Source organism: Opisthorchis viverrini, assembly GCF_000715545.1.
Source record: "Opisthorchis viverrini unplaced genomic scaffold opera_v5_355, whole genome shotgun sequence".
NCBI lineage: Eukaryota > Metazoa > Platyhelminthes > Trematoda > Opisthorchiida > Opisthorchiidae > Opisthorchis > Opisthorchis viverrini.
In genome coordinates, this window is record NW_008752017.1 from 41,484 (window position 1) to 60,771 (window position 19,288).

Sequence of the window (19,288 nt, forward strand, 5' to 3'; positions counted from 1 at the left end):
ATTTCGGGAAAATAGGTAGCTGGGCGGACATAGAAGAGCAGTGTATAGTGCATATTTTTCATGAGTCCACCTACTGGACTAGTCGATGAGAATGCCTCAGTTCCCACTGATGCAAGAAGATCCCATAAATTGCAGTTCAGCGTTTCTTTTGCATCTTTAGGTACAGTAAACACTCACTCTGAAAGAGATCGCTGTGTGTGACAGTTAGCTACTTTCCTATGCAAAATTCTGTTCTACATTGAAGTCGGTGTCATATGAACTGACTGTTCATCGATTTTTTACAAGACCTAAGCACACGATTGCGAAAACAATTGTGGTTTGAAAAGGTTAAGGTGTGTGATACAGTGGGTTTCTACAGCGATTCGGACTGGAATAAAAAAAAAGCATCATTGGAAATGCAAACTGCGTTTAACGCACAGCTGGACTGTATGTACGTAGCAAATCGAAAACGGTGGATGACGGGAACGATACTTTGTGAATGGTTGCTACAATTTTATTTACAATGGAAAGGTAGACTGATAATTCCACTGCTTGACGACTCACTAAGTGTTGATCAAGCTGACTAGCCTCGTAGCTTACCGCCAAATACGACGGCCAGGCGTCCAAAATTAGGCAGTGGCTAATTGGCTAATTCAGACGCGCCCACAACAAGTCGTCGACATGACGAGATAAGCTCCTAACATGCATAGAATGTTGTCTGGAAGGCGGGCATTGAGAGCCGTTGGTGTCACACAGGACCAGCTTGCGACCAAGTCCTATAAAATATGCCTCATCATTGCGAGATTAGAACTTCAGACATACAACGCAAAGACAACGGGGCCGAATGATTTTATTCAGCCTCACGTGGCCATGATGCGATTTAATAATAATAATAATAATAATACTAATAATAATAATAATAATAGTTCGGCTGTAACATCCATTCGGTGCCTAACTGCCATGCCACCCAAAGGAAGCACGAGGGCTGGGGTGTTGCCAGGTTGCCCAAGTCTAGACAGGGGAAGTCGACAGGCAGAGGTCGGGTTAGAACAACGGACTTCCGGTCAGTAAATTCGCGCTATAACCACTTGAGCCACCTCGCTATTTATTGTGGTTCTACCTCGATTCCACTTGTTGACACTGTTGTCCTCATAAGAACGTACCAATTTCACTAAACGAATCGAAATTGGTGAGAACAAGGCAAACATATGGATATGAGTGAGAACCAAAAGCAGCCTAAATTCATTTCATACCATTGGAAATAGAGAACAACAAGCATTCCCCTGCTCAGAATTGATGTGCACAAGTACACTACCCTGTAAAAGGGGGAAAGCGTCATCCAGTTGACTCTAGAAACACACTGCCTGTCGAATTCCAGTTCTATTCCGATAAATTCGTAATTACTCCATTTGGGCTGGCAACCAATTTCATCACTTTCCAGTGGGTGCTTCAGGGTGAGTCAAACTATACTGGGCAATGGCAAAGGGTCAGCTCATTCCTTCACGGCCGATACAAGACCAAACCAACTCAGTCGAAGTGTATCAAGCCAGGACACTGGAAAAACTGAACTGAGAAAGTTCAGAAAGTAACGTGAACCTTACCAAGAAACAGATCAGTACATTCCAAAAGAGGTATGCTCGCTCAAGGATAATTATTAGCAAGATAAGGATTCTCGTGTTTCGAGATACGGGTTCTCAAACTCGGACTCGCAGTTGCTGGTAAGGTTTCTGTAATAATCACTAGATAGTAGAACCCCTCAATAATGGAGGGGCATCGGAAAAAGCAACTGATTGCAGGGCGTCCCTTGTCAAAGAGATTTTGTAAATAAACATCCAAACACCCAAAGCCACAAGCGATATGTGTCTGTTGCACATTTTTAAGAGTTGAACGCAGCTATGTTCAGGAGCATCAAAGGGTCGAAACGTTAGCCCAATGATGAACCTCTGCTTTGTATTGGTAATCATTGGCTCTTGTTCCAAATTGCCCGAATGGGTTTTTCACAATGCTTGTAGCCGCAGAAATTTCCATGCGTACTTTGAAAAAAAAGGTTTTCAGCAGCGGAAGAGTACCGACAGTTTTCATAACTGACAACGCCCCAAATCTCACTGGTGAAACTTCTGATAACTGACTCCTTAGCATTGGATGCAAACATTGTTTCCTGCTCATAGACATTCCTGGTGCAGTGGGCAAGCTGGGAATTTTTTGAATACATTGATGATTACCACTTCCTTCTGTCGGGCCTTCACATTTAAGGAGCTAGAAAGAGGTGTTGATAGTTGACTCTTGCAGCGCAGTAATATATCTTACTGTGCAACATGTCAAAACCCTTCAAAACTACCCAGAGAACATTGTATGTGTTCTAATGCACGGTGTGTGAATTCTGACGAAGTGACCTATTACCTACAACCACAGACTGGTATTGTGCCAAAACAATACTGACCATCTCATGTTACGGACAGTGGACTTGACTGAGTCGTCATCTCACATGCGTCTTATTGATCAACTACATTTTGGAGATAGGTTCGGTGCATTCCAAATTCCGTTGTGTCGTTTTGTTCTCTTGGTATTTTCTTAAATATGGTGGACGATCAGCCAAACACACGCACGAAAGGAAGATATGAATGGTCGGAAACAAAAACTCGAATCGACCAGTGATTGTTAATAACTGAACCCGAACAATCATAATTCGTAAGATTCTATATCACAACTGACATTCTACACCAGTACAATTCAGTGCAATATTTAGCATTCACTTGTGGATTTAGAGATATGGTTGAATTCGGAAATGGTTGCGCAGTCATGCAATACATACTGAACATTGCAATCGTGAAAAGTGTAACGAGGTCTAAAATCCTTAAAAGCTTGAGATGAAATTATCGCACGAGATACAGACACTTTTCCTATCTGCGCCTAGTCGATCCTCCAGGCTTAGTATATATGCAGATTCATTACTAGGTACACCGGTATCTAGTCGCATCTTCTTTCACCAACGAGACTTAGGGTACAATTTACCAGCTATTTTGACGTTTTTAGAGCATTTATGGCGGTTGAATGTAATCATCCTAGTTGCCCTTCTACACTAGTCAGCAATGCCCTTACTGTGAACTTCAGCGAGAGGAAGGAGCACAAGGACATGGGTTGTTCAAAGCGTTATGACGCCCAGTAATTGCCACAAGTATAGCTGTAGGAAAACGTTCATCATCAAATCAGTTATAGCAAATACTCAATAAGAACACAACAGCATCACCAAAGAGAATGGAACAAAATACTAAGCATAGTTCCCAAAGACAACCTATATATTCATGCCACCATTAACGCGGCAGTGGATGAGTGAGGCACCAGCTGAGAAAGGCCACCGACAACTCAACGAACCTTGCACCGAGTCCGCATCCGATCGGCCCCCCTCCCTTCGAGGCTTTCGGAACGGCGTCAACAGCCCTGTACGAGAAACCGATTGTGCGAGCACTGCCGTAAAACAATGAGTGCCATGGAGATATTTCGTTTAGGTCTGTGTGGACGATTGGCGGAGCCTAAATCCAAACTAAGTGAAAATGTGTCCGCTATTTAAATCCAGTTTCTAGCTTAAAGCCTGGATTTTCCCTGCTGTTCTGAGTACTAGGGTCATGAGTAGTATATGGCACATGCGTCAACTCGCGTGCTGCAAGACCTGTCCGTCAGTCGCTCAATCGAAAAGGACCTGGCATTTCTGTCCAGCCCAATCAATGAACCACAGCTGTCCGTGCAGTGGCTGCGCACCGCCTCTGCTTTTCGGATACCCAAAAAGCACGTGACATTCCCTGCTGCTATTGGGTCCGAACGACAGTCCACATTGCGCGAGAAAGAAATGATTGGATGGACATGACAGACAGGCCAATGGCGGAACGTAAATTTGATTGGACGGCCTCGAGAGACAGGCCATCGGAACGGCACACCGCCGTAAAGTGGACGGACCACGTGCAGCGGCGTGGCCGCATTTTCCCGTGCGATGAAGGCTGGAGAGGTTCGCATCTTGGGCTTGGGAAATCCTCTGCTTGATTTGATGGTAAAAGCTGAGGGTGACATCTACGACCGGTATAAATTAAAAAAAGATGACGCATTACTGGCTGCTGAACATCACCTGCCACTATTCGATGAAGTTGCACAAAATCCCACAACCAGATATGCGGCCGGCGGAGCAACACTCAACACAATGAGAATGATAAAGTGGATTTTGCAAGAACCACATAAATGTACATTTATAGGGTGTATTGCCGCCGACGAAGCTGGAGAACGATTAAGGAATGAGTGCGAAAAATTGCAGCTTATGACCCACTTCGAAGTTACGCAGGGCGAGGCAGCTACGGGGAAGTGTGCGGTCCTTTTGCACGGCAAATGCCGGAGTATGGTGACGCATGTGGGTGCGGCTGCGAATTTGACTATGGATCATATTCTCAAGCCAGACACGTGGCACTCGATTGAAAGCGCGTCCGCCTACTATGTCGCGGTAAGTGCACATTCATTCATTTATTCATACAACCGATTTCCATGTCTAGGGGTTTGCAACCGGTACATGTTTTGAAGGTGTTTTAGAGGTGGCCAAGCATGCACGATCCCGTGGAAAATTGTTCGCATTCAATTTAAGTTCGCCGGCAATACTTCAACACTTCAAGGATCAGATGGACGCTATTTTCCCCTACGTGGATATTCTATTCGGAAATAGTAGCGAGGCCCAAGCATATGCGGAGCTGCACGAACTCTCAGGACAAGCGCTGGAGAATATTGTCCTAAAGCTTGCTTCGATTACCTCAGCCAAATCGGAAAATCCTCGTAAAAGAATCGTTCTGATAACCCAAGGACAAGACCCAGTGCTACTTGGGGAATCTGGAGGAAAAGAAGTAATGCACTTTCCCGTTTATCCCGTGTCCGATGAAGACATTGTGGATACCAATGGTGCCGGTGACGCATTTGTGGCTGGATTTCTGGCTGAATATTTGCGTGGTTCTTCAATTGAAAAGGCTGTGGAGGAAGCCATTAACGCTGCGCGGTACATTATACAGAGAAACGGGTTCACTTTAGGACCACGTGATCAGTACGCCTGAGTTTTTACACCAAATTTTGCATTTTTACCAGCTTAAACATTTTACACGGGCATACCTTTATGATCTCGAATGCCGTTCGAAATAAACGTGGTACTCCTGGAAGGACGTATACGTTATTTACTTTGACCACTGGATAGCTACTTTGACGTCCAGTCGAAAAGTCTATACCGTAGACCAGTTCAGAACCTAGTGGCACCCTCGCCAGCCTGATACGAGGGTCCGTGGGGGTGACCGCCGCGTCGAAGCCAAAAAAGTTCTCTACCACGTGCACCAACTCGGGATGGGTGATTAATTCTTTTCCTAGGGCCTTCGCTAGACCTGTAGAGGAAATTAAATAGGTTGCCTGTCTCATATAGATTCTAACCTTCAAAAGTCACGTCGTCGTGAGTTGGTCCGATTCCACCAGAGGTGATCACGACATCAAAACTGCGCATAAAATCATTTGCTTCCCGTGCGACCACTTCCACGACGTCTGGCAGGATGCTTATCTAGAAGGTTGATTCACTCTTATCAGACTTACCTTTTGCAATTTTAGTCCCAATGTTGACGCTGCTCGGCAGACCAAACGGGCGTTGGTCTCTTCCACTTTTCCAGTAAGGATTTCATTTCCAACCACTTGAAAAAAAGATGATTAAGCAAATATCTTGGAAAAGAAGGACGTCACTATGGGCGTGTTCGATATCTACGAAGTTAACGGGCATCTTCCTTTTGCCAATTGAGAAATGCCGTTATTTTTTAATAAACTGGTGAGCAGTCTGTTAGAACTTACTGTAATCCTGGGAACTAGGACTATGCTCCATATAGATCACTATCGGACCTACGGCGGATTCGACGAAAGGCATGGGGCGTGGTAGAGAATCCCACATCCAGAAACGCGTCTGCTCTAGTATTACACGAAAACCATGAGTGTTGCGAGTCCAGGTTGGGCAATTTTAGCATATCACTTGGCCTCAAACAGCGTGCAGTACGACAATGGGGTACAGTCTCTTCTGGTAGGGTCAGATATTCTCGCGTAGTTGGTAACCGGTGCAAAAAGTCCCAAGCTAGCACCTGTGATTCTGCCCCATTCACGGATGGGTAGTGACTCGCGATCAATATTTTAAAACTGTCCATTTTTGCATTTGTTGTCCATTACTGTCACCAATTTATCACGGAAACCATTGTTACATCCCTTTATTCTGTCGTAAATGTGCCTAGCTGCCATGCTAGCCGAAGGAGGCAAGAGGGTTAAAATACTGCCAGTTCTCCCAGGCGGGAACAGTTGCTGAACTTAATCCAGAAGACATTGTCTTGCCTGGAGTTTGCAGGTGAAATTGTGCTACTGCGCTCCAACCGAAAAGGTCAGTACATTTTCATCAAGCACAAGGGGAGTAAAAAAGAATTCGATCTCATAAAAAGTTTGGCATCTAGATCCGATTTGCTGACCAGCAATAATCAAACTGGTGGATGCTTATACCCAGTTGGAGAGCCAGAGGGAATCCGCAGAACCGAACGTGGTGCCATACCAAGGCGTTTGTCTCCTGTGAATTAGATTGGCGAGCGAAATACAGAGGCCTACTAACGTTATCAGCCAGTCTGAACACAGTGGGTATTTATGAGTCTCAACTCCAGCCACTTGATCTGCATCGAGTTACTGGCATCTCCCTTCAATCTCATTTAGTTTCAGCGCAATATATCACCTCAGCTAATGTGAGGTGATAACCTGGCTATTCCATTGATCATAAGGTCAATGACATCATTAAAATGATCATGTCAAACAGGCACTCATAGGAAGTATAACAAACGTGTGCCAGGTTCTTTAATGATTGAAACAGAAGATGCGTTTTTTCAACGGTTTTAAGGCAGTCACGATAGTGGGAATCCGGGCGGTTCGACTCCATTCTTCAGCTGACCAAGACAGGTTTCAAGCGGAGTGGGCTTCATAATGAGCTGATTCCAACAATGAGGTTGTAAAGACGTCCATGTTCATGACTTAACCTGTACATTAGATCCAGGTATTGCTGCCACACAGCAGTGAACAGGGCATAGTATTGTAAAATCTTGGCACCGATTAGTCCAAATCCCGTGCTGGTCTTTGCATTTGATGAGTTCACCTTAGCATCAAGCGTTACATTTGTGGATAGGGTCCTGTCGAAGTAGTGCTATACATATTTAGCGTGGTAACTGGTGTTTTGTGTGAAGCTTCAAATACAGACTGATTGCAGTTAAGTCGAAGTTGGATTTTGCTGAAATTCAGCTGCGAACTGTGCAAGCAAACCATATTCGTCCGCAAACGACAGTATACAAGTACTGGACTTGTGCAAGAGTGCTCTATATGACAGCGAAACATCATTGTTGGACATAGGTGTTATGCTCTTGAGCTGGTACCGTGTGGCACCTTATGTGCATACCACCTTGGAAAAAAACGGAAATCCTTCGGTAGCCCGAAGAGGACTTGAGCAGAAATATAGTCCCACAACACTCCTTCATCAATCTCAGTAATCGTAGTCATGTTAAGATTTTGAGCTGAAAATCCTAACTAATCTCGTGCCTAGGTTTAGGCGCCCTCACAAAAGCCCTGTCCATGTACAACTATGATTTGCACGATTACAAATTATCTCACGCCACATCCCAGCCTTCGTACCTCCTTCATGTGGCATGACAGCTAGGCACTGAAAGGGTGCTACAGCTGTACGATTTTCTTTTTCATGTGTGGTGACAGATTCCTTAAAATTTCCATTGTTCCAGTAGTTTCGCAACAACCGCCGTTGACTTGCAACCCCGTTCTTGAGCAAAATGCGCGCCCCAATAGCTCTCCCGCTTCAATTCATGCGTTCTGGCAGTAGCTCAGTCCATATGCGGCTCCGAACCGCACACATGGCTTTATTTTCACTCCAAAGCGGCTGTCTCGTGCTGGCATCAGCCGAATGGCCTTAGTTGTTGCACCGCTCTAATTCGTCTCCCAAAAATCGTCTCGTCGCAACCCTTAATCCGCGAAGTATGAAACAGCAATCGTGTCTAGCGAGACCCTTGAAACTTTATCAATACACATTTGCTATGTTTCGGGACTCGAATACATGACCCCAAGATACTTATTAACTATAGACTACCGCCTAAGAAATTCAAGCTGCAGCGGGGGAGGGGGTTGGAAAGATCTCAGCACTCGAGCTGCACGATGCATATTTGGCTGAATCTCTGTAGATACCGTACTTTTCAGCTTTAATAAAAACTCACGTTGACCGAAAGAATGTTCATGTTTCACTAGTGCTTTCTACGTACGCACGTACTAACAGTAGTTCCGATTTCGTGAAGGAACTAATCGCATGAGGATTTGATATGCTGTCCCAGTCACCCATGATCCCAATACACGAGTAGAATATTTCGGTTCATTCGAGGGGCTACGTGGTGGGCTGCTCACCTGAGATTCAAAAAGCAACAAAACAGTTATCGTTTTTTGCAGATTTGCTCAGTAGTACTAGGCTAAGATGCAGTAGACGCTTGGCATCCCCGAACCCATAAGCGACCATGGAGCCAAACCGAATATAGCCAATAGCGACTGACGGCAGGTCTCTGTTGTTAACTATTAATATTTCATGACCACTCAAGTTGACTCATACCATGCCCTCGACTGCTGTAGGCTTTCGACGTGTTTCCCAAAGGCCTAAAGAACGAACTCTTCATTTGGCCATAGAACTTTCTGAAACACAAGTTAAAAGATGTTATCAAACAGGCCTGTGCGAAGCTTTGGAAGCCGCACTCAGGTGTCACTCACCAGCACGACTACTCAAATGACAGGAAACTCGGCACTTGGTGTTTCAGAGAGCTCACAAAACAAACACAGGATTTCAGAACAACTACTGTTGCTCCTCAACGCGAGATGCTGTGCCGTTAAGGGTGCCTAGCCTAATTCAGCCAGGTCTGTTAGACGTCAGCTCAAGCATCTTTTGCGTGCGGACGGATAAATCGGTGGAGTCAGAAAAATCTGGAAATGGAGGTAGCGAGCGTAGCTGGGACTGTTTAGCATGATACACCGGGCAGGAAAAACGGTTGTCGGTGGGATCATAAATGATATAGATAGGTACCACGGTCCGGCGTCCTTATGGGCCGAGTAGTTTCATTGGTTGCTTGCCTTCATGTTCGTCTTTAATTCTATCTGCTCAACTCGAGACCTCGTCTGAGACCTGCTAGAGTTTATGAAGCTCTATTATGTTTCTGCCTTGGAGCGTTGTCAGGCCGCATGGCCAGATGAGGGTGATTTAGAGAATGCGGCGAATCTCCCTTGCCTTACCAAGTAGTTTAAACTAATCTGGGAGCAACAACGCGTTCCAAAAATTGCAGCCAACCAACCTTTACGCAAGGGATATTGGGAGCGACCGTAGAGGTGTACGCCTTCCTGCAGTTGTAACTACCAGATCAACAGATACTGCGACACCTGACCTCGTCACCCTAGGCCCAAGTCAGAAAGCATCAGGTAGAATTTTGACCATGTAGGAAGTGCACTGACCGTATCCTAGCATAAGATTTTCGAGCACCATCATCATCGACAGCATGACATCAGTGTTCAACACTGATCCTTCGCTGCCGTACAACCATGATTTATTTGAAAGCCTTATTATAAAGAAAAGAGTAAAGGTGAACGGGAAGTGCTAGCTTATCGAGGTGCCTACACCTCCAGACATTCACTCAGGCAATCTGGATAGAAACTGACAACAAGAACGCCATTGAAATCGGTTGGTAGCCATATCTTGTAGTGTCTCCAACCAGGCACAGTGAGGATCACGCGGTCCTCATCCTGGAAGGCGAGTAGCACCGACAGCAACCAAGCGTTTCGTGATCTCGTTCATACTCATCTGCCAGGTCAAGGGTTGGCCACCTCTCTGATTACGCCACTCTGAGTTGGGCATGAAAAACAGCACCCTCTTCGGCAAACGACGGTTCGGCATACGCAACACATGTCCCAACCAACGCAGCTTCTGGTGCTGGAAGTACCCGTTACACAACCCAAAACGCGCTTTCTAACTGCCTCGTTACGGATTCGCCGACACCAACTCACACGAGCTATAGTTCTGAGACAATGATTGTCAAACACCTGAAGACGTCTCAGGTCCGCTGCTCGAATAGGCCAAGTCTCACAGCCATACAACAAAACAGCCCGTACTGTAGCTTGATACACACGTCCCTTCAGATTCAGAGATAAACCATTCTGACGCCATAGGTGTCTCAAGTTAGCAAACGCGGCCCGAACTTTGCAGATTCGTGCCTTCACCTCATCTGCCACACTACAATCAGAACTAATACAACTTCCAAGATACGTAAAACGCTCCACAACTTCCAGTACCTCTCCCTGGATTGTAAGTGGCGTGTTCAGTGGCTGCACTTCCACAAGCATGACCTTACACTTTGTGGGTGCAAAGTGCATAACAAAGAACGGGATGACTTCGGTCACAACACGAGTTCATTCATGGCACCCAGTGCCAGTTCACACAAAGCCCTTAACACTATGCCCTGAATTATTTTGAAATGGCTAGGGTTTAGCAAACAGGACTCGAGCCTTGCAAATTCGTGCATTCACCTCGTCTGTCACACTACAGTCAGAACTAATACAACTTCCAAGATACGTAAAACGCTCCACAACTTCCAGTACCTCTCCCTGCATTGTAAGTGGCGTGTTCAGTGACTGCAAGTCCACAAGCTACTGCTGACGCATCTTACACTTCCACGTTTTCCGTCTTTCACCCCACCCCACCCAAGGCTGAATATTTTCTCCACAGGTTCCAGCACTAGGACTGACGGTTTTGCCCGCCCTGCATCACACTTAGCTGCTACTTCTGTACGTCCGAGTTCAGTACCAACCCTAAACACTTCGAAGTCTGTTTTCAAACCCCGTTTATGTTCGCACACTGAAACAAGCATGTTGAGAGGTGGCTCTTGCTCGTACACGGGATTACCTCTGCATTGATGTATGTTGTTTGTCAGAAATAAGGATGAAGAGTGCAAGTACTGCGATCGAGCTGACTGCCCCCACGCTCTCTTCCAGGTTCCGGTTGTGCAGTGGCCGCTGCAGCTGGATATGCTGGCTTTCGTATCGTGTTTAGCATTCACCTCATCTGTCACACTACAATCAGAACTAATACAACTTCCAAAATACGTAAAACGCCCCACAACTTCCAGTACCTCTCCGTGGATTGTAAGTGACCTGTTCATTGACTGCACGTCCACAAGCATTACCTTACACTTTGTAGGTGCAAAGTGCATACCAAAGGACGGGATGACTTTGTTCAGTTCACCCAAAAACACCTGCGCCTTCTCTTCGAATATGAGAACGATGTCATCTGCATATTCCAGATCGACAAGATTTTCTTCACAGGCTATTTGAACACCAGGGTTTTGGAGACCCTGCAGCGTTCGAATCATTATTTCATCGATCACAAAGTTAAAAAGGAATGGAGAGTGGGCACCCCTGACGGACACTGCTTTGTGTACGGAAGCTTTTGGAGAGCTCTCCGTACATTCTCACACGTCCGTAAGTATGAGAATACAAAGAACGTATTATGTTTACAAACTTCCGGGGCATTCCTTGGTGGACAAGCGTCTCAAGAAGAACAGACCAATCAACCGAGTCGAATGCGCCTCGGAAATCCAGGAATACTAGAATTGTGGGTCGCTTGTACGTATGGCGTTGTTCTAGCACCTGACGCATTGTGAAGATTTGGTCAACGCAACCCCCACCAGGCCGGAATCCCGCTTGCTGCTCTCGAGTCAGTATATCGCGAGCCACTGTAAGGCGACGAAACACAATTGACACCAACAGTCTCGTTACAACCGGGGTCAAGCTGATCCCCCTGTGGTTGCCACACTCACTACTCGCATCAACAGCGTCACACATATCACCGAACAAATATGTCGTTTTGCCCTGAGATCAGAGGAGCCTTCGACCCGGTGGATAGATTGGTTCTTTTACATGTATCTGGTCATGGAGAAATGCTCTCGAAGTTTGGATATCCCTCGTGTCATCTGTTTCCACAGTTCCGGTCATCTTAGGGTTTGCAGTGATTCACTGGAAAGCTCCTCCTAAACTAGTTAGGTTCACTGTGATTCTCTGATTTGTTGCTTTTTGTCACTGACGCGCAGTGGGTATGGGTGTCAAAATCACATCTAGGGGACTGTTGGTGTACTTGGATTCTCTGGATGCCAGTTCTGTTATTTGACAATGTTGCATTCACACAGTCTACCTTAAGTATAATATTGGAAGTAGTCCCTCGTTTGGTATCCTGTTTGTGTCTTCAAGATGCATAGTCTTCAGGAATTCCCTCTACCTTGAGCCCTTGTAAAACTGGAATTAACTATCCTGGTAACTGCAAAGACCGTGAATGCACTGCGGAAGAGAAGTCAATACGCCCATCATCATTTCATAAGCAATATCCCCAAACGGCGTCATCTTTCTCACCAAATGTCACTGAGGTTGAGGGACCGTATCTAAAAAAACTGTTGTGAAAGCAGACCTAACCTGTGATTGCAAACACGGGCCTCCTACAGAAAATTTCAGCCTCACCACTGACGGCTCTGTAGTATAATAAGCATTAACGGACCGCAGCAAACAAGCAATGTAACAGCGCGCAATCGAGTACTGCGTTATGAGTCGGGCTTCAACATCATCATAATCAAAGACAGCAAAGTCAGTATTGGCACTGATGCTTCGCTGCCGTACAACCATAAGGTTCGTCTAGTTATATATATAATTATACCAAAAGCCCTAGAGTGAAAAGAAGAGAGAAAGAGTGGGTGAGGGACGGGACTTAGTTCTGGAGTATGCCAAGCATTCCGAGGTACCTACACCCCAAACGGCTCAATCAGACAACCTGGAAAAAAACTGACAGCACGAACGCCACTGACATCGACTAGCCGCCATTTCTTGCAACGTCTCCAGCCAAGCACAGACGGAGTCACGAGGACCCCATCCTGGAAGGCGTACAACACCAAGAACGCCCAAACTCTCACGCCTTTTTGCCAAGTCATGCGCGCCCACCTCCCGGTTTGTGCCATCTTGAAGGAGGCACGGAGAACAACACTCGTCTTAGTTGATGGTGTTTTGGCATGGGTAGCACATGACCGAGCCATTGTAGTCGATGATTCTGAATGTTTTCTCGGATTGAAGTACCTGCACCACAACCAAATACCCGTTTCCTAATCACCTCGTGACTAACACGTTGACACCACTTAAAACCAATCACGCTTCTGAGGCATCGGTGGTCGAAAACCTGAAGACGCCTCAAATCATCTGTCCGCAGCGGCCACGTCTCGCACCCATACAACAACACAGTTCTTATTGTAGTCTGGTACACACGACCCTTGATATTTAGTGAGACACCGTAAGACGACGAAGGATCAGTGATACCAGAAACCTTGTCACAACAGGCGTCAAACTCACACCTCTGTGGTTACTACATCCACTGCGAGTACCCTTTTTGAGAATAGGCAGCACTATCGATTCACCCGTTGTCTGGGACAGTCTCCTTCTCCCAGATAGACCCAAATAGGCTAGATGGGTACTGGCTGAGGAATCCAACATCATACTTGAAAATAGCAGGTGAAAAGTCGTCAGGACCAGCAGCACGATGAAGCTTAAGTAGAGAAATACATTCGGACACTTCTGAGACTGAAGACGGCCCCATATTTACGGTCCAGCTTTCTGTTGGATGCCGGGTTTTTGTATTGGAAGTAGCAGATGGCCAGCTTAACTGTTGTTCGAAATACTACACGTTGTGCTTGGCTGCATATCAGTCATTTTGGTATCTGATTATTTCACTAACAAGAGGTTTCCGAGGACCAGTCGAACGAATCAAGTGGAACGGCTTGCGTACGTTTCCAGCATTCTTTGCATCTTTCAATTCTTCAGCATTTCGGGTCCACCAAGTTTCTCGATCTGCGCGGACACTCAGTTTCACCTGACGTCGGATTATGCACCGGGTGGGGTTGTGGTGGCGGCCAGGTGGAATCTATCGCCCGGTCTCCAGCAGACACGGTACTATTGGAGATCTAATGCTTGGGTGAGGTTGGCTGGGTTGTACCACTTTGAGTAGCGCTTTGGATATTTTTCCCAGTGGCCGATTATATCCGACACCATGCCGTCCGGCAGGCATTCGAGGAGATGGTTCTGATATTTTCGCTTGACTTCTTGGCCCACCACCTTCTCAATGGCTAAGCAAGATATGCGCGATTCGCGTACACGTGAAAAGCGCAATCAAAAGCAGCAGCGTAAAAGTGCATGATGAGAGTCCACGCTGGAGTTCCAGAAGGAGCGGCAGGCCGTGATCGACCCTCGCGACCGATAACTCACGGCGATTTGATCTATTTGGATTCGGCGCTGGTTTGTAGGTGGGCACCAAGTTGTTAGGCGATTTACGCTGTTTCGGAGATCCGTACTGCAAAGTAACAGTCTGTGATCGACACACATCTGAAGTCCCCATTGTCCGTGCGTGTCGTGTCCAAACCAAGACGACCACCCAATCGGACCTCAGTAGCGTTTAATCTACCTACCTGGGCGTTCATATCACCAGCAACCACAACGATATAGTTGGGGCGTAAGCAGAAACAATAAACAAGGTGCGATGAACCTCACTTCCTCTAGATTCTCTCACCGATGTTGCCAAACGAACCGCACAGAGGCGACTGTCTACGGGTGTCCAATCAAGCAGAGACGCCTCCGCTCGTTCGCCCAATACAATACCCAGCACAGCATATCCAGCTGCAGCGGTCTCTGCATCACTAGAGGTGCGCAGCCGGAACCTGGAAGAGAGCGAGGGGGTAGTCAGTTCGATCACAGCACTTGCGTCCTGCGTCATTGTTTCTGACAGACAACATACATCAATGCAGAAGGAATCCAGTGTGCGAGCAAGAGCCACCTTTCAACCTGCTTGCTTCAGTGCGCGAACATTGAAAGTGGCTAAGAGACAGGTTTTCGGGGTTTGAAAACAGACTTCGAAGTGTTAATGTTTGTTATTGAACTCGGAGGTGCAGAACCTGCAGATGAGTGTGATGCAGATCGGGCAAAACGGTCAGCCTAGAGCTGAGACCTGCGGAGAAAGTATTCAAATTTGGGCGGGGGTGGTGGAAGACGGAAAACGTGAAAGTGTAAGAAGGGAGGCGTCAGCAGTAGTCTGTTTTCGCCTACCCGCCCTGCTGTATGCAGCAAATAAGGCGACCCGGCTGATGGCACTACGCGGCGGCCGATGAGGCATGAGATTAGTGTTAGTTGTGTATGTCATGGTTGTATGAGGGCTAGGATACTGTCAGAGGGTCCACACCTAGACAGGAGGACGACTAGGGTCCTCAACCAAAGCCTTTGGCTCAAAAGCCTAACCGCAAGGCACCGGCGTTGAGCTTGAAATGCAAGTATATAACCGTTTTTACGGAACACGTCGCCATACATGTTCCAACCCCCAACCTGGAAGGCCAGGAGAATGTGTTCATCAGATCTCTACCCATGGACCAACCTGATATGAGACTCTGAGTGTCGCGCGGACACCCCCAGTATAGCACCCAGTGAAGCATCAGTGGCAACACTGATGTTGCTGTTGATTTGATTTGAGTATAGCTCAACGGGTTGCCGAGGTACACAAAACGCTTCAGTGCTGCAATGACCCTAAGGACTACACTGGTTATAACTCAGTTCCTCAAGGTTCAACCATGCCTAGAAAGCCAACGTGCAGCAGTCCAAAGAAGAGGAGCGAGTCTTTATACTGCGAGTTGTATTACCAGGCGGTTCAGAGGTGAAGTCCTATTGTTCTCTACAACAGGGATGTGAAAGCAGTAAGGTGTTTCCTTCAGGCGACCAGCAGATCCGTATTCATAGGAGGAGCAATGTTTCCTTCCCCGAGGAAGGACGGATAAGAAAAAGTCGGCCATAGAAACCGATCACTCAGCGGTTGACCGTGACTGTCGGCGCATTATTCGATCCTGTCGAACTACTTTTAAGACCAGAGTATGGTGATGCTCAGGAGCCACCTGATGTCGCACTAAGAGTTAGGTAATTATGCCTTATTTCCTGCGACCTCGAGCCAGAGCGGCCCCCTGCAGCTAACTACATTGGCTCCGGGAAGAATCCCCAAAGCCCTAACAACCACAGTTCCGAGTTTCTAGTCAGAGGCTAGGGGAAGGAACCACGACAACCGGCAAGTATCATTCGACATCCGGCCCCTCCTTCCCGGCCCTCAGTCACATCTTATCCCCACCCATCAAATGATGCACTGCGGTCAACCCATCTGCCAGCCTCCTACTCTTGTTAAGTGTCTAAATTATTACCCGGTAAAATAAACCAACATAAATCCTCACTAAACTGGTTTATTCTGTGGCAATACGCCGTGGCATCTATGACGTGGGGGGTTGCACTCAGTCCCACGGCTGGATTCCAACAGTCACCTTTGCGCCTCACGGTTGTCCGGCTCAATCAACAGCAATGCAGGTCAATGCGATAAGGGGTGTTTATTTGGCGTATCAGCATATGCCCCAACAAACTGCAGTTTTAGCGAGATCTGTCGCGACTGCGTCGGTTGGCAAGAAGGACGGGTACAGTGATCTTGGCGGGTCATATGAACGTCCAAGTTGGACGACTAAGATGGGAAAAAGCCCAATTAAGTTGCAGATTTAAAGTCGGTGTTCAGCGCAGGGAGCGAGTGCTTCAGTTGTGTGCAGATCATCGTCTGTTCCTATCCAGTACGAACTTCCAGCACAGACGCTCACATCGAGTTATTTGGATATCACCAACCGCAAGACAGTCTTGGACTAAACTGGACCATGTGGCTATCAGTTACCGACGGAGAACCACAATTAAAAACTGTCGTTCTGGAGTACGCAATTTGACTTTGATTATGCCACTGTGCAGGCCCCTTATGTCAGCCTTATGCGTGCCGAAGCAAAGGAACCCCGTCCACCAGCTTCAGCAGGTTTCAATAGCTCAACAATATTAAGCCGATCTGACCGGAAGGCCACTGGAAGCGCACAGTCACGCTGACGATTATTTGGAGGATAAATTGGAGGGTGAAAGGAGGTATATTCCCATCTCTTAGGACTGTTTGTTCAAGCCATCCGTTTCGACTATGTGGACGCCGTATATCATCGAAACTAGATCTTATTACAACTCCGACAGCCATACTAACAACTAACAACTGCGATGGTGCAGGTAGATCCCTCAAGCACCGATTAGTTAAGAGCTTGAAGTGTGGCAAAACAATCAACATCAGATCAGTCGCCCGAGATCATCTGATTATATTCTGACGAAACGTTGGCGACGTAGGTCACGTCAAAGCAACGAGTTTGGTCAGATATAAATCTCTTCGGGACCGGGCGCATCAAACCTTATTCAGCAGTAGTACATTCTGTTGGTTGGAAAATAAACGCCCTCGTGCTAACTGCTTACTTTGGCGCATCTGTTTTTACCTCATACCAAGAAACTGTATGCCATGTGGACCTTGACTGAGGCTCAGGTTAGTCCTAGACAGAAGAGAACGCCATAGATGTTTCGAGCTCACGTCTGCACCAAACAAGGAGATCCATGGTATTTCCCTGACACGAACGTGATTTTTGGGGTTCAAAATAAGAAGCTGCAGTGAATAACTCACACTGCCAACCTGGGTTGCATTAACACCCAACCGTTAGAAACCCTATTTGATTCGCTGCCCCGAGTCCCACAATTCGTTTGCCGGTCCTCGAGCGGATACAAGTGTCGTAGGCTAAACAGCGGGTCGACTGGATCCTCTTGATATTGTGATGCACCCTACCTGTGCGCGTTTCGACAAGTGTATTCACGTCATTGTAAGCAGTGGCCCGTCCTGAAACTCAAAATAAGCTAGGAATAGAACGTGGGAAACAAGACGCGGTCTTCTACGGGAGCGGTTTTGCATAAGATTACTGTTGCTCACTTTACAGGCAAGCTAAGCCCTGAGTTAGATGTTCAATATATGGTCAGCCTTGTAAAGCACTCAAAGGAAGCAAAACCACAAAAACTTGAGGGAGCCATCAACGTTCGATTGATTGATTAACACAGCAAATAAGAGTAAACAGTCATAATTGTAGGGAATGAGCCTCACTGATTTCTTAAATGTCAGAAGCTTTCCTTGAAAAGGTCACACCTACAAGTCCAGCTTCGCTGTCCGACAGGACAATAGAAACGCACAAATAGTGAGTTTGCCGAAGATCTGAGTGAAATGGCGGTAATTCATGTGTACAAGTAGTTACATCCAGTTGGTGTGAATGTATCCATATAAATTAGATCGACTTTTGGATGCCACGGAGCCTTAGTATCTCATCTGCTAAATGGCGAATTTGTAACCGAAACAACGGCATGTGGGACATGTACATAGGGGCTATATAGAATAACGTATACTGGTGGATAGATGTCATGGTCGAGGTTCTTTGTGTATACCATTCATTGGACAGAGGAAAATGTAACATACAGTAATCTCCCTAGGAGAGACCGCAATGGAGAGAGATGAGGATGGCAGCTCTTTGGGTGGATCACGCACTCAAAGGTGACTGAGAGAAATCCCTGTTGTTACATAACGGAGTTCTTTTGGGAGGGACTGGAGAACGGTACATCCTACTCGACAGCTTTGGTTGCACGTTTTTTCCAATGAGGTTCAAGCAGTGCATGGTGAAAATATAGGTGCGGTCTTCTTCGCCAATTTTTATCAAAATTGCACATTCAGTTTCAGCCAGGAAGCAACTGTGGTGGTTTATTGTACGTCAGCAGAATGGAACAAATAATAATAAATCTATGTACCTATGAGCCCCAGGGATCGCGGAAGCATACTCGCGACTGAAAACAGACGGCAGCAAAGACACATTCAGGCTTTTGAAACCCGGGGTTCCGATGAGGTGGCTGAAATGGAAAGGAAATATGTTGCCTCTAAGTAGGAAAGTAATAGCCCTCGCACATAGTCTGTGAGGATCAAGCACGGATTGTGAATGAGAACCAAACAATCTACAAGCATTCAGTTTGTTTAATTAGTTGGTTCATTCATATTCACCAGACAAAGGATTTCGAAATCGACACCGCTAAATCAATTGAGGACTTGGTTAATCGGTCGGGCCATGAAACCACATAAGCGCTGAATGGGATTCAACTCTTTCTAAACGGCAATCCAGTTGTCAAAAGTTAGGTTCGAGGAAAGCAACGCATAGGGACAGGACTAAGTAGTCACCTTTCTGCTCGGTATGATGTGCGGCAAATTGTAGCCACTCCCTCATCGAGTAAG

General features: G+C 46.5%; 2 protein-coding genes across 2 annotated transcripts in view; one reads left to right on the forward strand and one right to left on the reverse strand.

The window, feature by feature from the left end:
- The window catches only part of T265_15126 (hypothetical protein), a gene marked incomplete at both ends in the record, with an annotated part of 43,340 nt that extends 24,429 nt beyond the window's left edge, over positions 1–18,911 (reverse strand). The window contains 5 exons of the mRNA XM_009176704.1: positions 5,113–5,375; positions 5,422–5,545; positions 5,578–5,672; positions 11,294–11,496; positions 18,814–18,911. Coding sequence (XP_009174968.1) covers positions 5,113–5,375; positions 5,422–5,545; positions 5,578–5,672; positions 11,294–11,496; positions 18,814–18,911 — 783 coding nt within the window. The remainder of the gene's footprint in view (positions 1–5,112; positions 5,376–5,421; positions 5,546–5,577; positions 5,673–11,293; positions 11,497–18,813) is intronic.
- Positions 3,965–5,057, forward strand: T265_10359 (hypothetical protein; the record flags this gene model as incomplete). The annotated part of the gene is made up of 2 exons (XM_009176706.1): positions 3,965–4,462; positions 4,512–5,057. The coding sequence occupies 2 exons, from the start codon at positions 3,965–3,967 to the stop codon at positions 5,055–5,057; spliced, it is 1,044 nt and encodes a 347-aa protein (XP_009174970.1).
- Positions 18,912–19,288: the final 377 nt, after the last annotated feature.